Source organism: Colobus angolensis, unplaced genomic scaffold, assembly GCF_000951035.1.
Source record: "Colobus angolensis palliatus isolate OR3802 unplaced genomic scaffold, Cang.pa_1.0 Scaffold152, whole genome shotgun sequence".
NCBI classification, from domain to species: domain Eukaryota; kingdom Metazoa; phylum Chordata; class Mammalia; order Primates; family Cercopithecidae; genus Colobus; species Colobus angolensis.
In genome coordinates, this window is record NW_012114622.1 from 5,154,009 (window position 1) to 5,171,693 (window position 17,685).

Consider the following 17,685-nt stretch of genomic DNA (forward strand, 5'->3'; position numbering starts at 1 on the left):
ATTGTTCACTTCATTCACTTTTCAGACACATTATTTAACGTCTATCTTATATTACCATACTAGTAGAAAAGTTAAAGAAGAGACATAAGCTTGCATAATCTGAATAAGATATAGTTTCCTTAGTCCATCCTACTCTAGTCTTCCATATTGACATCAGTGTTATCTTTCCCAAGGATAGAAATATGTGTATGATACTCTTTAACTTCAAATGCCTCATTTGGTTTCCTATTTTCACTACCCCTTCTAAATAAATAGCAGACTGTAGTACCCTCTAATACCCTCCTGCCAAACTCAGACACAGCCTTAGAATGCTTCTCTACAGGAATGTTCTGGGTAGCCACTACCACTAATGAAAGTTAGTATATGAGGTGAAACCTGTTTGCTATTATAAGCTTTCAATATGAAATACAAATTTAAGATTGTATAGAAAATCTGTACAACCTAATCCAAGTCTACCTTTTTAGCCTCTTCCTCCTGTGTATATAAAACACTACATTCAACTATCCTATGAGAATTGCTCCTTATAAATTGCTTGTATTTCTTTTAGTAATGCTTTTTTCGCTTTCTTACTCACCAATGCATCCTTCTCCAAGTTCAAATGTTACTACCTCTTATGGCTTTCCATACATAATTATCTACTTTCTTTTTTTTTCCTGTAGTACTTCATATGTTTTAAAATACATCTTTCTCTGGGTCGGGCGCGGTGGCTCACACCTGTAATCCCAGCACTTTGGGAGGCCGAGGCGGGTGGATCATGAGGTCAGCAGTTCAACACCAGCCTAGCCAAGATGGTGAAACTCCGTTTCTACTAAAAATACACAAAAATTAGCTGAGTGTGGTGGCGGGTGCCTATAATACCAGCTACTCGGGAGGCTGAGGCAGAGAATTGCTTGAACCCAGGAGGCAGAGGTTGCAGTGAGCCAAGATTGTGCCACTGCACTCCAGCCTGGGCGACAGAGCAAGATTTCGTCTCAAAAAAAAAAAAAAAAAAAATCTTTCTCATTGTTTTATACTTAATTGGTAGTGTAACTCTCTCCTCCTCCAGAAGGAAAATTTTCTGCAAGGCAGAGTGCTTGTTTTATTTCCTCTTGTACCTCCAGCACTTATACTAATGTTATTTTAGTCAATAATAATGATAAATGTATTTATTCATTTAGTCAGCAAATACTAAGCTAAGCATCATCTGTATACCAGATATAAAACATGTTATAATAGGTACATATTAAGCAATGACATGTTGTTCTAATTTAAGTGTGGAAACTATATGAATAATAATTTTACACTGTGATTTAAATGACTGTGAACAAACTACAAATTTAAGAGAGAATATTTGCAACTCAAATTATAAAACAAGGACAAATTTTACTTACATACAAATAACTTTTAAAATGAATAAGGAAAAATTCTACAACTGATTTTTTTTTAATGGGCAAAAATGTGAAAAGAAAATTTAAGTGACTCTTAAACATACAAAACATATGCCCAATTTCAGTTTTAATGAGAGAAATTCAAATGAAAAGTACACTGTCCTGCTATTTTTCTCTTATCAAATTGACAATGATCTAACTTGGTAAGACACTGTATTAGCAAGGGTGGGGGAAGCTGGTACTCATACTTTGCTGGTGAAAATGTAAAAAGGTACAACTTCTGTAGAGAGTATTTTGGTAGTAACATTCATGATTACAAAAACGTGTTCTTTGATTCTTTTGGAAATTTACATCATTAATATATTTACTAAAATGTAAAAGTGAATATACATGAGCTATTCTTGCAGCGTATTTTTTTAATAGCAAGAGATTGAAAATAGCCTAAATGTCTATCAGTAAGCAACTAGCTAAGTAAATTATGGTGTGTCTGAACAGTAAAATACTATACATTTGTATTAAAAAATAGAAGGAAGCTCTGTGTAATCAGAAGTTGTTACAGGTGTAGCCTAGTTTGGATGTGAATGAGAACTGGGTGCAGGCGGCCAGAATAGATGTTAGTCTGTTTAGGAAAATATGAGTTAAGTGATAGAGATCAAAACAAACGAGAAATATAGGACTAGCACTTGAGAACCCTAATGGCAAAGAGCTTCATGTCTTTGACTCTGGTAGATTCATTCAAGTGACTGGGCTTAATGGTGACTGTATTCTAATTTTTCTACTGCTGTGTCCTGAAAGAGTCAGTAATGAACCTAAACTCTAAGTTTAGAGACTGGAGTACAGTGGCATGATCTCAACTCACTGTAACCTCCGTCTCCCACATTCAAGTGATTCTCCTGCCTCAGCCACCCGAGTAGCTGGGACTATAGGTGCCCACCACCACATCTGACTAGTTTTTGTATTTTTCATAGAGACGGGGTTTCATCATGTTGGCTGGTCTCAAACTCCTGACCTTAGGTGGTCTGCCTGCCTTGACCTCCCGAAGTGCTGGGATTACAGGTGTGAGCCACTGCACCCAGCTGGTTTTGGTCTTTTCATTGGCAATTAACATTCTCAAGTGAAATTTTTGTCAAAAATGCAAGTAACTAAAGCTTTAAGCCTTTTTTCTCCTTTTTTTGTTTTTTGAGACAGAGTCTAACTCTGTCACCCAGGCTCGAGTACAGTGGCACGATCTTGGCTCACTGCGGCCTCCACCTCCTGGGTTCAAGCAATTCTCCTGCCTCAGCCTGCCAAGTAGCTGGGATTACAGATGCACACCACCACACCCAGCTAATTTGTGTACTTTTTAGTAGAGATGGGGTTTCACCGAGTTGGCAAGGCTGGTCTTGAACTCCTGACCTCGTGATCCACCCATCTCAGCTTCCCAAAGTGTTGGGATTACAGGTGTGAGCCACTGCACCTGGCCAGCCTTTTCTCTTATTGCTATTATGAAAGCTATATAGAGTTTGGGTAAAAATCATTTGTTTCTTTAAAAATACATTGTTTTTTATAAATTTGAATCATAGATACTATCCTTGCCCCAGTGAGTAGTGCTAATTTCATTCTTCCTTTTAGAGTCTGGTGTACCTGCCATTAGCTTTGTTATCTATTAATTAAGGTTGCATATTAACAAATAAATTTAGTACAGTTTTTCTTTTTTTCTATTTTTTTTTTTTTGAAATAGGATCTTACTGTATCTCCCAGGCTACAGTGCAGTGGTGCAATTATGACTCACTGCAACCTTGACCTCCCAGGTTCACGTGATCTTCTCACCTCAGCCTCACAAGTACCTGGGACCACAAGTGCCTGCCACAGCACCCAGCTGATTGTTTAATATTTTTGTAGAGGCAGGGTCTCACTATGTTGCCCAGGCTAGTCTCAATCTCCTGCCTTCAAGCAATCCTCTCACCTTGGCCTCCTGAAGTGCTGGGATTACAAATATGAGCCACTGAACCTTGCCCTAGTGCTCAGTTTTCAAGGTTTAAAGCTTGAATGTTTTGAAAGTTGTTCTCTTCTTATGATGATCTTGTCCAGATTATTTATTTTTTCATTTTCTTAGGTCTCTACTAAAAGATTACTTTATCAGAAGTGACTGCCTTTGTCACTGTAGATGAAATAAAACCACTCTCTATCATCTTCTTTCACTGCTTTACTTTTCTTAAAGGCACTTATCATTAAATGATGATAATATATATCTAATTTATTATTATCATCTATCTCCTACTAGAATTTGAGCTCAGTGGGAGAAAGGGACTTTGACTGTTTTGTTTCACTGACATTTAGTAGGTGCTCAGTAATTATTTGTTGGATGCACGAATGAATGAATTATATAGTATGTAGATTAAATATTAAACTGAGCTAAGACACATTAATCAATATAGACAAAATGATAGCTTATTTTGTATATACAGTCAATGGTCATGCTTATGTTTACTTGTATTTACAGTGAGTTCTGTCCACTTTAGAAAATAGAATCACCTTCTGGCTTCTTTGCTTTTCTTTGAAATGTCACTAGCATGTATATTTGCCTGTTAAGGTAATTTTATATATGATGATTTGCCAAGACTGATAGGCTCTGATGATCACTCATCATTATCTACTTTATAAATCTAGGCTTTACTTTGCCTTTCTCATTTTAACACAGACACACACACACACACACACACAAACCTGGCTGTATTAGTTCATTCTCACTGAGACTGGGTAATTTATAAACAAACAAAAGAGGTTTAATTGTCTCACAGTTTCACATGGCTGTGGAGGCCTCGGGAAACTTACAATCATGGCAGACGGTGAAGGGGAAGCAAGGCACATCTTACATGGCAACAGGAGAGAAAGCACAGGGAAAGCTGCTACTTTTAAGCCATCAGATCTCCTGAGAACTCTCTCACTATCAGGAGAACAGCATGGGAGAAACCACCCACATGATCTAAATCACCTCCCACCAGGGACCTTCCTCGACGTTTGGGGATTACAATTCGAGTTGAGATTTGGGTGGGGACACAGAACCAAACCATATCACTGGGTTTTCTGAGATCAGATGAGATTGGGCACATTCAGGATGGTTTGGCCGTAGACGTCACGTGTTTTCTTTATTTTACTTGGGACAAAATGCAGTTAACATAATTGTGGCTTAAGATTAAACAAATAGTTCAAAACTAGGAGTGTTGATTATCAGAGATGCCTTTTAAAATAAGTTGTCACCAGGTCCTAAGGGTGTAGCCATATTACCACTTACTAATGCAAAAGAGGACAAGAATATATATACCTAGATCAGTAACAATAGTTCAGTAAAGCATAAAGCAGTGCTTCATTTAAATGGAAGAGTGTATAGTTTTAAAAAGCCCTCTTTCCTTCACCATGTGATTTTAATGCTCTAAGGTAGATACGCCTTCCTCTCCCCCGTCTTATAATCATCAACCACTATTCCTGACACTCCATGAATTGTTAGCCAACAGTATATTCTGAGACTTAATTTTCTCAGTATTGCAGAGCTGTAATACCATGACCTACAATGACTCCAGCAATTCATTTCAGTGTGTTAAGTCTTTATTATATTAAATTCTCATGAAACATTGACTTTCTGTCTTAGTGGTTTAGCTGCAACAGTCCTGGGTAGATGTGTACAGGTGTAGATGAGCAACAAATACCATTTTTTCAGTAAGTCAATGTAATTACAAAACACAGTGATGGATCTTCTCATTCTCTAGTGAATCATGACACAATAATAATAATGAATAACATTTACATACAATTCATAATTTACAGAATATTCATTGCCAGTATTACATTAGAGTCTCACAACAGCCTTGTAAAATAATTATTAGCTCCAGTTTCTAATGATTAAACTAAGAATCTAAGTGTTTTAAAAACTGGATTCTTGCTGTCTGGTATGCTATACTGAGAAATAAGAAATAATAACGGTAAGGAAATGTCTTATTTAGATTTTTTTGGTGCAGCTTTTCTTTGAAAGTTTTGTTTCTTTGTAACATACTAGAAGTAGAGTATGGTATTGTTTTTCACCATTTTCCTCCTGTACCCCCATCAAAGTTCATTTTCTTTTAGCATCATAAAATTTACTGAACCATGTCATTTTACACACTTCCACAGATGACAGAGTCAAAAGGCAGTTTATGAATGTGAATTAGAAGTTTTCATAATGTAAAACTAAAGCAACATGTTCTTACTTAATAAGCTGACTAGTTATTGATAATAGTTTGATATTTTAAATGTATCAATTTTTATTGAGTTGATGACAGTTTTTTGTAGATAATAATAATTATTTTATTTACAGCATGTAGTTCTCTTTTTTAGAGGAAATGTCTAAGTCTTTGTTTTATAATTCTAGGCCTCAAAAGATTCCAGTGTTTCAAAATCTGATTATATGTTAATGTTATATGTCTTGAGCAGAAAAACTTGGAAAATTGTTTTTTCCTGTAAGAATATATTTTTATTTTCATTTTTAATTGGAATTTTAAAAATTCTTCATCAGCAATAAAATTTTCGTGGCTACCTTATGAATATTTTAGCTACCATATCTAATTTTAATTTCTAAATAAATTAATAATTATAATGAGTAAAGCTTCCAATTTTATTTTTACATTTTAATGAATTATTTGTGTTCTATATGTAAACTGTCTCAGCATGAAATCAATTTTCTGCCTTGATTCATTCCAAATCTGTGATTTCTATCACATTACTATTGTAATTAGAAACATTAATAGAGACGGCAACTTAAAAAGCATACTTTGCTTCTTGGCAATTTAGCATATTTCTCTGAGTGCATAAGACTTCAAGAACTTTCAGTCCACTAATAAATTTATTAACTCAAACTTAAAAGAAATGAAAAGTCTCTTTCTTTCTCTCTCCCCATGGCCAGTCTGCTAAAATAGATTATTCATGCTTATTTGATTCAGGTAGGCTTTTGCAAGCTTCCCTACTAGGCCTGGGAATGTGGTACATTGAGGCCTTTTCAGAGGCTTCTGACATAGACCAAGCTTTTATTGCATGGTGTTTTATTATAGCCAAATCCTAGTCTCCACCCAGTTTGTAGGCACTCTGCTTATTCTTTTGAATCAGGAAAGGTTATCACCTACCTTAATCCATGCAGCAGCATGGATTAAGGACACCAGTGTGCCCCAGGATTCTCAAAGAGGATCCTGGAAACTTCTGGGTTTTTCTTTTTTGCTGTCTTTACTAAATTCTGTTGGGCCTTAGGGGGATTTGCATCTGAAATGGGCAACCTGGTGTTTTTCTCAATGAAGACATCAGATCAAAGTTCAGTTAGTCAAGGCCTTTCTAAAACATTAAGGGGGCTTGGACTTACACAATAAAAAGATGAGCTCTGGCAGAGATTGCAGTAAAAACATTCTGAACTATAATCCGGATAAAGAATAGATTATAGGCCAAAGAACAGACCTTGTTTAAATTGCTTTAGACTAATAACTTTACATTTTAAAAGTTTGCACCCTAGTTTTAAGAAACATTTTAATATTATATATTTTATTTATTAATGAAAGTAAGTAGTACCTTATGGATGGATGAACGGTCATTTCATTTAAAAAATAAATGTCAAACCTACAGACTCTGAATCTGAAAAAAGTGTTTCTATTAGACTTAAAAAGTTTTATTTCTTATTACTGTATAATTTCATGTTTGTAGGCATTTAGTTTAAGAATATGAACCCTTGAAGTCTTAAATGCAAGTGTCTAGTGTCAAGCAAATATGTCTTTCTTATCTAAATTAAAAAGTTGTCACTTAGATAAGTATCTACTATGTATAGTTCTTCAATTTCTGTAGTGATTATCTAATTTTGTTGAATATTCTGAAACTTATATGTTTCAGGACAGTGGAAATTATGTAAGAGTAGATCTGGAATCTTTTATTAGAAAGTATTGCCAAGTGGAATTTGTTAATAATTCAATTTTGGATAATGGTATATATATATTTTCAATGTGTTGAATGAAAGAAATTAGTTCAAAGTCCATTCAAAGCAACTTAATAATAATGTTATGTTAGTAGACTTTGCTATCACATATAAATAAATTCAGTGTCATATAAATTAGAGTTTCTTATAAGAAAGATAATTTGTTGGAGAAATTGTTAGTAGAGAACACAAAAGAGGAATTATCAATGAACCAATGATTATGCCAGGTTCTGATTGATCTAATGTAGGTCATATACATTCTTCAACTTTATCGTGCCTTGTTCCTGTGTGGAGTATTGTAGTACATTTTCTCCTATAAGCTTAATTTAAATTTGTAAGAAATGTTTAATATACCTGTATATTGTCTTGTGTGAGAATTCAGTTTTAAAATGATACTCAGTTTAATATATTTAAATAGCTAGCTTCTTTTGGACCTCTTACCAGTGAATGAATTGGGTTTAAGTTTTCATTTAGTTCTTGGCAACTGCATATTTAATTTGTCATTAAAACGTAGAATCTTAAATATTAATTGAGAATTATATATATTAAGTTTTAAACTTAGGAAGGTATACAGTGTAATGAAAAAAAACCAAAGAGGTTTTTAAATTCTTATCAAATTTAGGGAACCACTAGAAGTGAAGAAATGTGAAAGATAAAAAGGTTGATTTGTAACTATAAATGGTTTAAAATAATAAAGGTTGTTGTATGCTTCTTTGAAATTTACTTAGTGCATGTGTATCAGTTCTTCCTTATTAACTTAAAATTCATAAGTATGTCATTGTTTTGCTGGATGTAGGACAAATAAATTATAGCTTAAAAATAATTGTTTAACAGCCACTATGGGTTTTATTTTAGCAGATTGGACCAGTATCATCACGATTTGGTCACTATTATGATGCATCAAAAAGAATACCACAAGAACTAATTGAGGCTTCAAACTGGCATGGATTTTTTCTTCCAGAGAAAATATCTTCAGTTCTCAAAGTAGAACCCTGGTAGGTTAATGACCGATTTAATAACAAAGTCTGATTTCAAATATTAGTAGAATGCACTTTTACCACATTTTTGAAAGAATACACATCTAAGGGTAAATATAATAATAAATACTAGTTTTCTATATAATTTGTAACTTCAAGTCTATATATTTTTCATAGTATTTCATTACTGTGACTTTCTTTTTTCTTTGGTCCTATAACTGCTGGAACCACTATTTCTCTAATTTGCAACTTGAAAAGTCAGGACAACAAATTTATAATAAGTGCTGGTTTTCAAGAAAATGTAGAACAGTTCTAAACCAGAATTTTTCAGCTTTAAATGCAAATAGACACCTAATAAATATGTATTGATAATAATAGCAATGAAAATGATACAACCTAGTATCGTTTGCTTAATTTAATTTTTTGGCATATACTTTTTCAGAGAGTAAACAAGTATGTACTTTACAATATTTTATTTATGAAGGCTTTCTATTTCTGGTTCTGCTGTAAATAAGACAATCCGTATAATTTTAAGTGACTTAGAATTTAGAGTTTTGGTTTTAAGTATCAAAACAACCCAACATGTTTATACTGCCAGTATGTTATTAAGACAAAACTCTGAAAATTACAGGACTTGACATTGAATAATATATGTTATAAAGTGTTAAGAATATTCAATTTCAATTTTTATTGCAGTAAATTATGGAACAGATTGTCATTTGTATTTTCTTAAGCACTTGTAAAACCATTTTCAAAAGTAGATGAACTATTAAATGAAGATTTAATAACAAGGCATTGTGGACAAAAATGACTTAAAATTTATAGTCTCTGTTCTAAAAATAATACCTGAGAATTTAGAAGAGACTATTGTACTCATTCTTCTTAAATGTTTCCAAAAAATATTCACTTTATTATGGAGTTCTCCAGTCTATGGACAGAGACTTAGCAAAAGTGGTGCTTTGATGTTGTTTTAGCATTTATAACTACCATTAATGTATTACTGCTATGTGTCAGCCACTCTGTTAGGCACCTTACATTTGTTATCTTCTGTAATCCTTATATTAACCCTATACAGGGTTATGTAGTATTAATATGGAGAAGTATGTAGTCCCATTTTCTAGAAGATACTGAAATTCACAGAATTGATCTGAGTTTAATTATTAAGTGATAGAACCAAGCTTAATCTGTCAGATTTATCTTTCTTTTTTACTTCACTGCTTCAGAAGATTTTGGTGTCTTTCACCTTTACCTTCCTATGTCATGCAGTAATGAGCACTGATAAAGGAATTTTTAAAATCTGGATTCTGATATTGAGTTCATCCTACCCTTAACCTTGGGCAGATCACCTAAAATCAGTGAAAATTAATATCTTCATTTAAAAAATTGGAGGTGGGGAGAAGAGGAAATACCACCTGCCTTACCACCTCACTAATTTTTTGTTAAGTTTGAATGATTATATTGATTTTTCTATTTCCCAGTTTTTGCCACACATTGAGTCAAACATGCATTTACGTACAAGCGTGCGAAATAGGTCAGGATAATTTTCCCTTAATTTCTCAAATAGTAGTAAAGAGTGGAACCCAGGTTCCAAGTAAATTCTCCCTGATTCAAATACCTGTATTAGCAACATTGCTATACTGTCTCCATTAACAGAGTGCTTAGGAAAATAAATGTAAAATGTATATTATGTTTGATGTATTTAAATGAAAAATAATATGGTGTTACTTTTGTGATTTAAAAAAATATATTTTAAGGACGATACTTTTTTTACACCAGCAAGTACAGTGTTATTCTCCATTTACTCAACAGCTGGGGTAAGGAGGGGATTAGCATGTGTCAAATATCTTTTCCAAGTCAGGTGCTCTCCCAGACATTTGACTATGGGATAACTCATTAAATTTTGCCAATAACCCTCCAAGAGAATGTTAACCCCATTTTATAAGGAATTTCAGGTTAGAGTTGCTAAGTAACTCTCCTACTGTTGCAGGCTGTCAGTGACTGAGCTAACACTCAAACTCAAGTTTCTAAAACCTCTGCTCTTTTTTTTTTTGTACCATGCTGCCTCCATTTACTGAGGCAGTAAATGTACACCCACCAACCTAGGTGCCAAAAAAATTACTCCTTAATCAGCTGTAAGGATATAATCCTATAGTCATTAAAATACGTATTTTCTGAGTGTTTTGTAAGAACTAGCAGTTTTGCACAGAATAGGAAAATTTATAGATTTTAATTATCAAGACAGTATTTCATTTCATAGAGTTAACTGATAATTCATTTATTTCATATTAAACTTAAATGCTTAATTAAATGTAATTAAACTTTAAACATGTAATTAAATTAATTTTCAAAATGGGTACTTTACCATGTGAGATTTATTTTAATTTATGAAAAGCATGTGCTCATTTCACTAAAATGAACTTTACTGGTTCATTTATAAAACAATAAAGCTAAGCCTTACAGTTATCTATGCTTTTCCTATAATTAAGGCTAGAGGATATAGCTGTGTCCTACTGTCACATGTGAGGATATAATATATAATTTTGTAATTTCTGAAGGTGCTATTAAAACATGTAAAGATATTTTTACAATAGGATAAACGGCAGATCATTTAAAATTTACAGTAACTAATTTAAAATGATTAGAAGGTTTGTCTGTAGAAAAAATTCATACATACAGTTTAAATTTTCAAATTAAAGCCAGAGTATAAAGACTTCAGATGTTTTACAATAATATTATCAAGATAGCTCTGTTTGGATATTTCACTATTATAAATCAGATAATCTGAGTCGCAAAATAATAAGTTAGTTTTGAGAATAATTCTGGAGTCTAGGATTTTTTACTTTGACTTTGTTTACAATTAAGCTTTGCTAATAAGTGTGTCCAAGCATAGTTTGGTTTCCTTAGTAGAAAGACACTGCCATTCTTTAGTGTCGTCTTTCTTACTGATTAACAATTATATTAACATATTGCTTAACCTACCACTACCAACTGAATGTTTGTGTCCCCCCAGAATTCATATGTTGAAGCCCTAACCCCAACTGGATGATATTTGGAGATGGGACCTTTGGGAAGTAATTAGGTTTAGATTAGGTTGTGGGACCCTGGTGTGATAAGATTGGTATCTTTATAAAAGAGGGAGAGACACTGGAGAGACACTCACTCTCTCCTGGAGCATGCACGAATGAAAGGCCATGTGAGCACACAGCAAGAAGGGTGCTATCTGCAACCTAAGGGAAGAGCCCTCACCAGGCACCAACTTTGCTGGCATGTTGATCTTGGACTTCAAGTCTCCAGAAGAATGAGAAAATAAATTCCTGTTTAAGCCACCCAATCTATGGTGTTTTGTTATGGCATCCTATCTTTGTCCATTTGTGATGCTATAACTAAACACCTGAAACTGGGTAATTTATAAAGACAGAAATTAAATATTGAACTTTCTATCCTCCAGATCTATGAGAAAATAAAAGTGCTGGCAGGTGTGGTTGTCTGGTGAGGCCTGCATTCTGCTTCCAAGATGGCACCTTTTTCCTGCATTCTCCAGAGGAGAGAAATGATGTGTAGTAGTGAAATGATGGCAGAATGTAAAAGGGCAAGCTAGCCAAAACACTATGTGAAGCCTTCTATATAAGGGCCTTAATCCCGTTCCTGAAAGAGGAGCCCTCGTGACATAATCACCTCTGAATACTATCACATTGACAACACCTGAATTTTGTAGGGGACACGTTCAAACTATTGCACAGACTGATCTGACAATGTTAGGTCTTGAATATTGAGTTTGCATACAGTTGGTAGTCAATAGAATGAGTTTATTTTGATATGTTTCTTTGAATTTCAAGATTTTATTTTAACATATTTATCCTAACAATAACCAGTAGTTTCTTATATTGTCTGAGTGTTCTACTGATTAAATTTAATGAATTGAATTCTGTGAGAACCAGTTATATTTCTGGGAGAATTTGTAAGTGAAAACGATGAAAAGAGGATGCAACTAACATTTTAGAAGTCATCTCATTTTTCTCATCCTGCCAAGTTTCTTTACCAGTTTAAATGGAACCTCAGTATAAGTCTTCTATAATGGTTTCCTAGACAAATTGTAATTGTGTTCCTCATACATTCCTACTTACTTTTGTTCATATTTCTATCAGGACACTTAACACATGACACTGTAATTATTTATCTTGTCTACATGCTTGTCTTTCCCCTCAGACATTGGAAATCCTTGAGGAAAGGGGTTTTGCTTTCTTCATCTTTCTTTTCCTTATATCTAGAACACAGGTGTCCAGTGCATGGTTGATGAATTAATGGATCAATGCACAAAATATAGTAATTGTAAGGGATAATTGGAACAACAGCTGAGAAAGGAATGAGGCCAGTAGACCCAAGTTCAGGCAAACTGATTTATTGTCAGTCCTGCCAGCTACCTCCTGACAAAAGCAGAGGAGGCAGCCCTGCTTACAGACTACTGCAGGACTTTATAGGGAGAGGAATTGGTCAGGGTGGGGGGGCTGAGTAGGGGATGCAGGTGTCTTGACTGCATCCTGGAGATGTTTTTTGCCAGCTTTGTTATGCGAGGTTAACAGACGTGTTAACCGCATCCTGTAACTGTCTGGACAAACAGTTACTGGAGGGGTCAGTGATGGGGGATTTGTCTTTTGCCCTGGGGTAGCTGTGTGGAGAGTGCAAGAGACTGTATTGTAAGGCCTGTGGGAGGGGAAGGGAATGGTCTGGTCGGGGTGACCCTAACATTCCAGCCTTTTAACAGATGATAGGAAAGGGGGTGCCATTTTTCATCTGCTACTTCAAGCTGAAAGGGGGCAGTGGTCACGGGAAAGGCTGGAAGGTAGGGGTTGGTCCTGGTACTGGTTTTGAAATTGCTGGTATTTTTATAGTAGCATCATGTTTTGTATGGTTCTGTGGGTGAAAGCTCGAACACGGTTCTGTAAAAACTGGGTAAAGAGACGTAAGAGGCAGGGCCCAAAGATTAGAAGAAGGAGAATGGTTATGACGGGTCCTAGGAGTGGGAGTAACTAGGAGGCCTAAGAGCTGAGACACCAAGGGGGCCAAGAGGGCCAGGCAAAGAGCTGGTTTTTTTGGGGGGGGTGGCAGGGGGGTACACTCAGTCTTTTAGTTTTTTGACTGCATCCTGAACCAGGCCTGACTGATTAAAAAAGAAGCAGCATTCCTCATCTAGGACGATGTAGAGACCTCCATTTTTTGCAGTAAGTAAATCAAGGCCTTTGCTGTTTTGAAGGATAACTGCTGCTAGGGAGACTAGTTGGTTTTGGAGGTGGGTAATAGAGCTTGCTTTTTTTTTTTTTTTTTTAGGGAAGCCTAGACATCTGTAGAGAGTGCCTGGAAATATGATAATGAGGTTCCTCTTAACTGGTGTGTAGGAATAGATGGAGAATGGAGGGCCCCTCAGGTGGAAGTGACAGAGCATATATGACAGTTTGAAGTTAGGTTTTTTAGTAAGGTAAATAGATGGGCGGAGGAGAAATAAGGGCAAAGGAGTAGGTATAGGGGGCATGCACCAATATGGAAGGATTGGTGAAGGGATGTTAGAATTTTTTTTTTTTTGGGGTTGTTTTTGGGGGAGGATGAGTTTTTGATTTTTGATTATCTAGTTCTTTTGGAAGGATTTTTTTTGTTGTAGTAGTGAAGCTTTTTTTTTTTTTGTGGGGGGAGAGATACTGGGGTTGGATTGTAGGGACAACGAGGAGGAGAGTGCCAGGGGCAGAAGAAAGAGAGACTTTTTTTTGCTGCCTTGTTGGCTTTTGTGTTTTCTCTTCAGATTTTATCTGATCCTGTTTGATGTCCTTGACAATGTATAACCCCTGCTTTGGTTGGAAGGTGCAGCCTGAAGGAGTTGGTAAATAAGGGGGCCATTAGTGATAGGGATTCCTTTGGTAGTCAGAAATCCTCTCTTTTGCCACATGGCAGCATGAGAATGAAAGATGTGATAGGCATATTTGGAGTTTGTATAAATGTTGACTTGTTTGCCTTTGGAAAGGGTTAGGGCTCTGGTGAGAGCTGTAAGTTCTGCATTTTGGGAGGAGGTTCCTGGAGGTAGTGGTTTAGCCTCAATTACATGGTTTAAGGTAACTACTGCATACCCAGTTTTTGGAGAGCCGGGGGCTCTGGAAGAGGAGCCATCTACGAAGAGTTGGTCATCTGGGTTAGTGAGCGGCTCGGGGGAGATGTTAGGGAAGTGTGGCTGCAGGTGATCCAAAATGTCAGTGCAAGAATGAGTAGAAGGGGAAGAGGATATGGGGAGTAGGGATACTGGGTTGAGGGGGGCGCTTTTGGTGAAGCTGAATTCGGGATTTTCGATAAAGAGGGCATGGAGTGACTGAATTCGGGAAGGAGAGAGGGAGCTTAATGCCTGGGAGAAGAAGAGATCCTATAAGTTGTGAGAGCTGTGGACGGTGATACTGTGGCTGAATGTCAGTTTTTTTACTTTACAGAGCTAAAATGGTCACTGCTGCTAATGCTCTAAGACAGGTTGGCCATGCTTTGACAATGTTGATTGTTTAGAGAGTTATGCCACAGGGGCAAAGGAAGGGGGACTTCCCTTTTGTTGCCCTAGGACCCCGAGAGCTATTCCTTGGTTTTCGGTGGTACAGAGAACAAAGAGTTGGGAGATGTGGGTTAAGGACAGGGCAGGTGCAGTGACGAGAGTGGTTTGGAGTCTACAGAAACTGGGAAGTATGTTGTGTGTGGGGTTTAGGGGTTCATTGAGAGGGCCTTTGGCTGCTTCATAGAGGGGCCAAGCCAGGAAGGCAAAGTTGGGAATCTATATTCTAAAGAAACCTGCCAGTCCTAAGAAAGAGAGAATTTCATTTTTTGAGGAAGGCGGAGGCAAGCTATTTATTAAGATTGCTTGTGCTGGGGTCATGGCTCCGGCGCTGGGGGAGAGTTGGACTCCTAAGTATGTTACTGTTGGGGTAGATAGTTGGACTTTGGAGGGGGAAACCCTATATCCTTTGCTAGCAAGAAAGTTTAGGAGGGTGATGGCGTGAATTTGGGAGTGCTCTAGGGAGGGGTTGGAGAGAAGGAGATCATCAACATATTGGAGGAGGCAGCTGGGGGAGAGGTCTAAGGAGGTGAGATCTTGGGCTAGAGGTTGTCCAAAGAAGTGAGGGCTGCCCCTGAAGCCTTGGGAGAGGACAGTCCGTGTGAATTGCCTTGACTGAAGAGTGTCAGGGTCAGTCCAGGTGAAGGTGAAGAGGTCTTGGGAATTAGGGTGTAAGGGAATGGTAAAGAAAGCATCCTTTAGGTTGACTGCCATATAGTGGGTGGTGTTGGAGGGAATGAGGGAGAGAAGTATATAGGGGTTAGGGACCACAGGGTGAATAGGGAGGACAACCTGATTGATGGCTCAGAGGTCCTGAATGAGTCAATATGAGCGGTCAGATTTTCTAACGGGGAGGTTGGAGGTGTTATATGGAGAGTGTGTTGGTCTAAGAAGACAGCGTGAGTAGATCTTGTTTATGATGGATTGTAAGCCTTTTTGGTGTTAGGGAAATAGGGGTACTGGGCAATGTTGGGAAATTTAGAGGGGTCTTTTAACTGGATTTTGATGGGGTCCTGGTGAGCAGCTATGGAAGGGCTGGTGGTGTTTCACACTACTGGGTTAACGAGAGAGGTGGGTAGTGGGTGCTGGGGAGGGGGGGTCAGGGGCCGGTCTAGCAGAGAGGAGCAGGAGGGACTCTGGTTGAGGGGGGCAGGAAAAGGTGATAGAAGCTTTGAATTTGGCTAATATGTTTCAGCCTAGGATGGGGTTGGGGCAATGAAGCATGATGAGGAAGGAGTGTGAAGAAAAATAGTATTAGATAGGGAAATAAGTAAGGGATTCAGTAGCGTGTGGATGTGAGACAAGACCTGGGAAGGGTAAGTGGGTACTAAAAATTTAGATAAAGCTGAGTAGGTGACCCTGCTATCAATTAAAAAAGAGATCGGCTTACCTGCTATTAGCAGAGTTACCCTGGGCCCCGATGCAGTAATGGCAGATGGGACCAGGCCAAGGAGCCATGGTAGGGTGAACGATTTTTCACTCCTTGCCTTGCCAGGATTTTGAGGAGTTGGTTTGTTAGCCTGGTTGTTAAGAGGACAATCAGACTTCCAGTGGTTTCTTGGCAGGCTGGGCAAGGAATTCTTGGTGTTGTTGAGTTGGGATGTGCCCACGCCCAGTGGCCTTCTTTGCTGCATTTAAAACAGGCCCCAGAAGGGATACTGCTATCGGGTATTTTATGACCTTGGGTGCTGTTGCCAGATTGGGAATAGCCGTGACTAGTAGCTGGCATTTGGCATGATCTCTTTGGGCTTTATTTATTTTTTCTTGTTCATCCCTATTATTAAAGACTTTGAAAGCCAGTTGAGAAGGTCTTGTTGTGGGATTTGAGGGCCGTCTTCAGCCTTTTTAAGTTTGCACCATATGTCAGGAGCAGACTGAGAGATGAAATGGGTATTAAGAACAACAGTTTTTTCCGAGGAGGTAGGGTCAACACTGGTGTATTTTTGGAGGGCCACTGTAAGATGAGAAAGAAATTCAGTGGGGTTTTCATTGACTCTTTGAGAGATTTCTTTGAGCTTTTCAAAATTTACAGCCTTATGGGCTGCTTCGTTAAGGCCTGCAATGAGGCAAGTACTCATATGGTTATGAGATGCCTGGCCGGGGTCTGTGGGTTGGTACTCACAAGGGGGCTCCTTGGAAGGGAATATTTTATTTCAAAACTACAAGACTTTTAGATTGAAAAGCAAAGAACCACAGTATATTCAGAAGTCTAAATATAAGGTTAAAGATTACAGGCATGAGTCATGCCTCTCATCCCAGCACTTTGGGAGGTCAAGGCAGGAGGATCACTTGAGCCCAGGATTTCAAGACCAGACTGGGCAACATAGTGAGACCCTGTCTCTACAAAAACAAAAACAAACAGACAAAAAATACTAATAACCAGGTGTGGTGGCACATGCCTGTAGTCCCAGTTACTCAGGGGACTAAGGTGGAAGATTCACCTGAGACTGGGAGGCCAAGACTTCAGTGAGCTGTAATCATGCCACTGCACTCTAGCCTGGGCAAAAGAGCAGGACTGTTGTCTCAAAAAAATAGAAAATTTACACTCATAAGAAAGAAATTGCCGGGCACGGTGGCTCAAGCCTGTAATCCCAGCACTTTGGGAGGCCGGGACGGGCGGATCACGAGGTCAGGAGATCGAGACCATCCTGGCGAACATGGTGAAACCCCGTCTCTACTAAAAAAATACAAAAAATTAGCCGGGCGAGGTGGCGGGCACCTGTAGTCCCAGCTACTCGGGAGGCTGAGGCAGGAGAATGGCGTAAACCCGGGAGGCGGAGCTTGCAGTGAGCTGAGATCCGGCCA

At 37.6% G+C, this 17,685-nt stretch overlaps 1 protein-coding gene across 3 annotated transcripts in view; it reads left to right on the forward strand.

Annotated features, from left to right (window-relative positions):
* ELP4 (elongator acetyltransferase complex subunit 4) overlaps positions 1 to 17,685 on the forward strand; it is a 281,026-nt gene that overhangs the window by 92,065 nt on the left and 171,276 nt on the right. For 2 of the 3 annotated variants that reach the window (XR_001001145.1, XM_011936338.1), the window contains exon 5: positions 8,188 to 8,324. Coding sequence is in view for 2 of the 3 variants with exons in the window: in XM_011936338.1 (XP_011791728.1) it covers positions 8,188 to 8,324 (137 nt within the window). In the remaining variant the exon portion in view is untranslated. Of the gene's footprint in view, positions 1 to 8,184; positions 8,325 to 17,685 lie in introns of all 3 variants that reach the window. The other variant, XM_011936337.1, reaches the window with a different exon arrangement.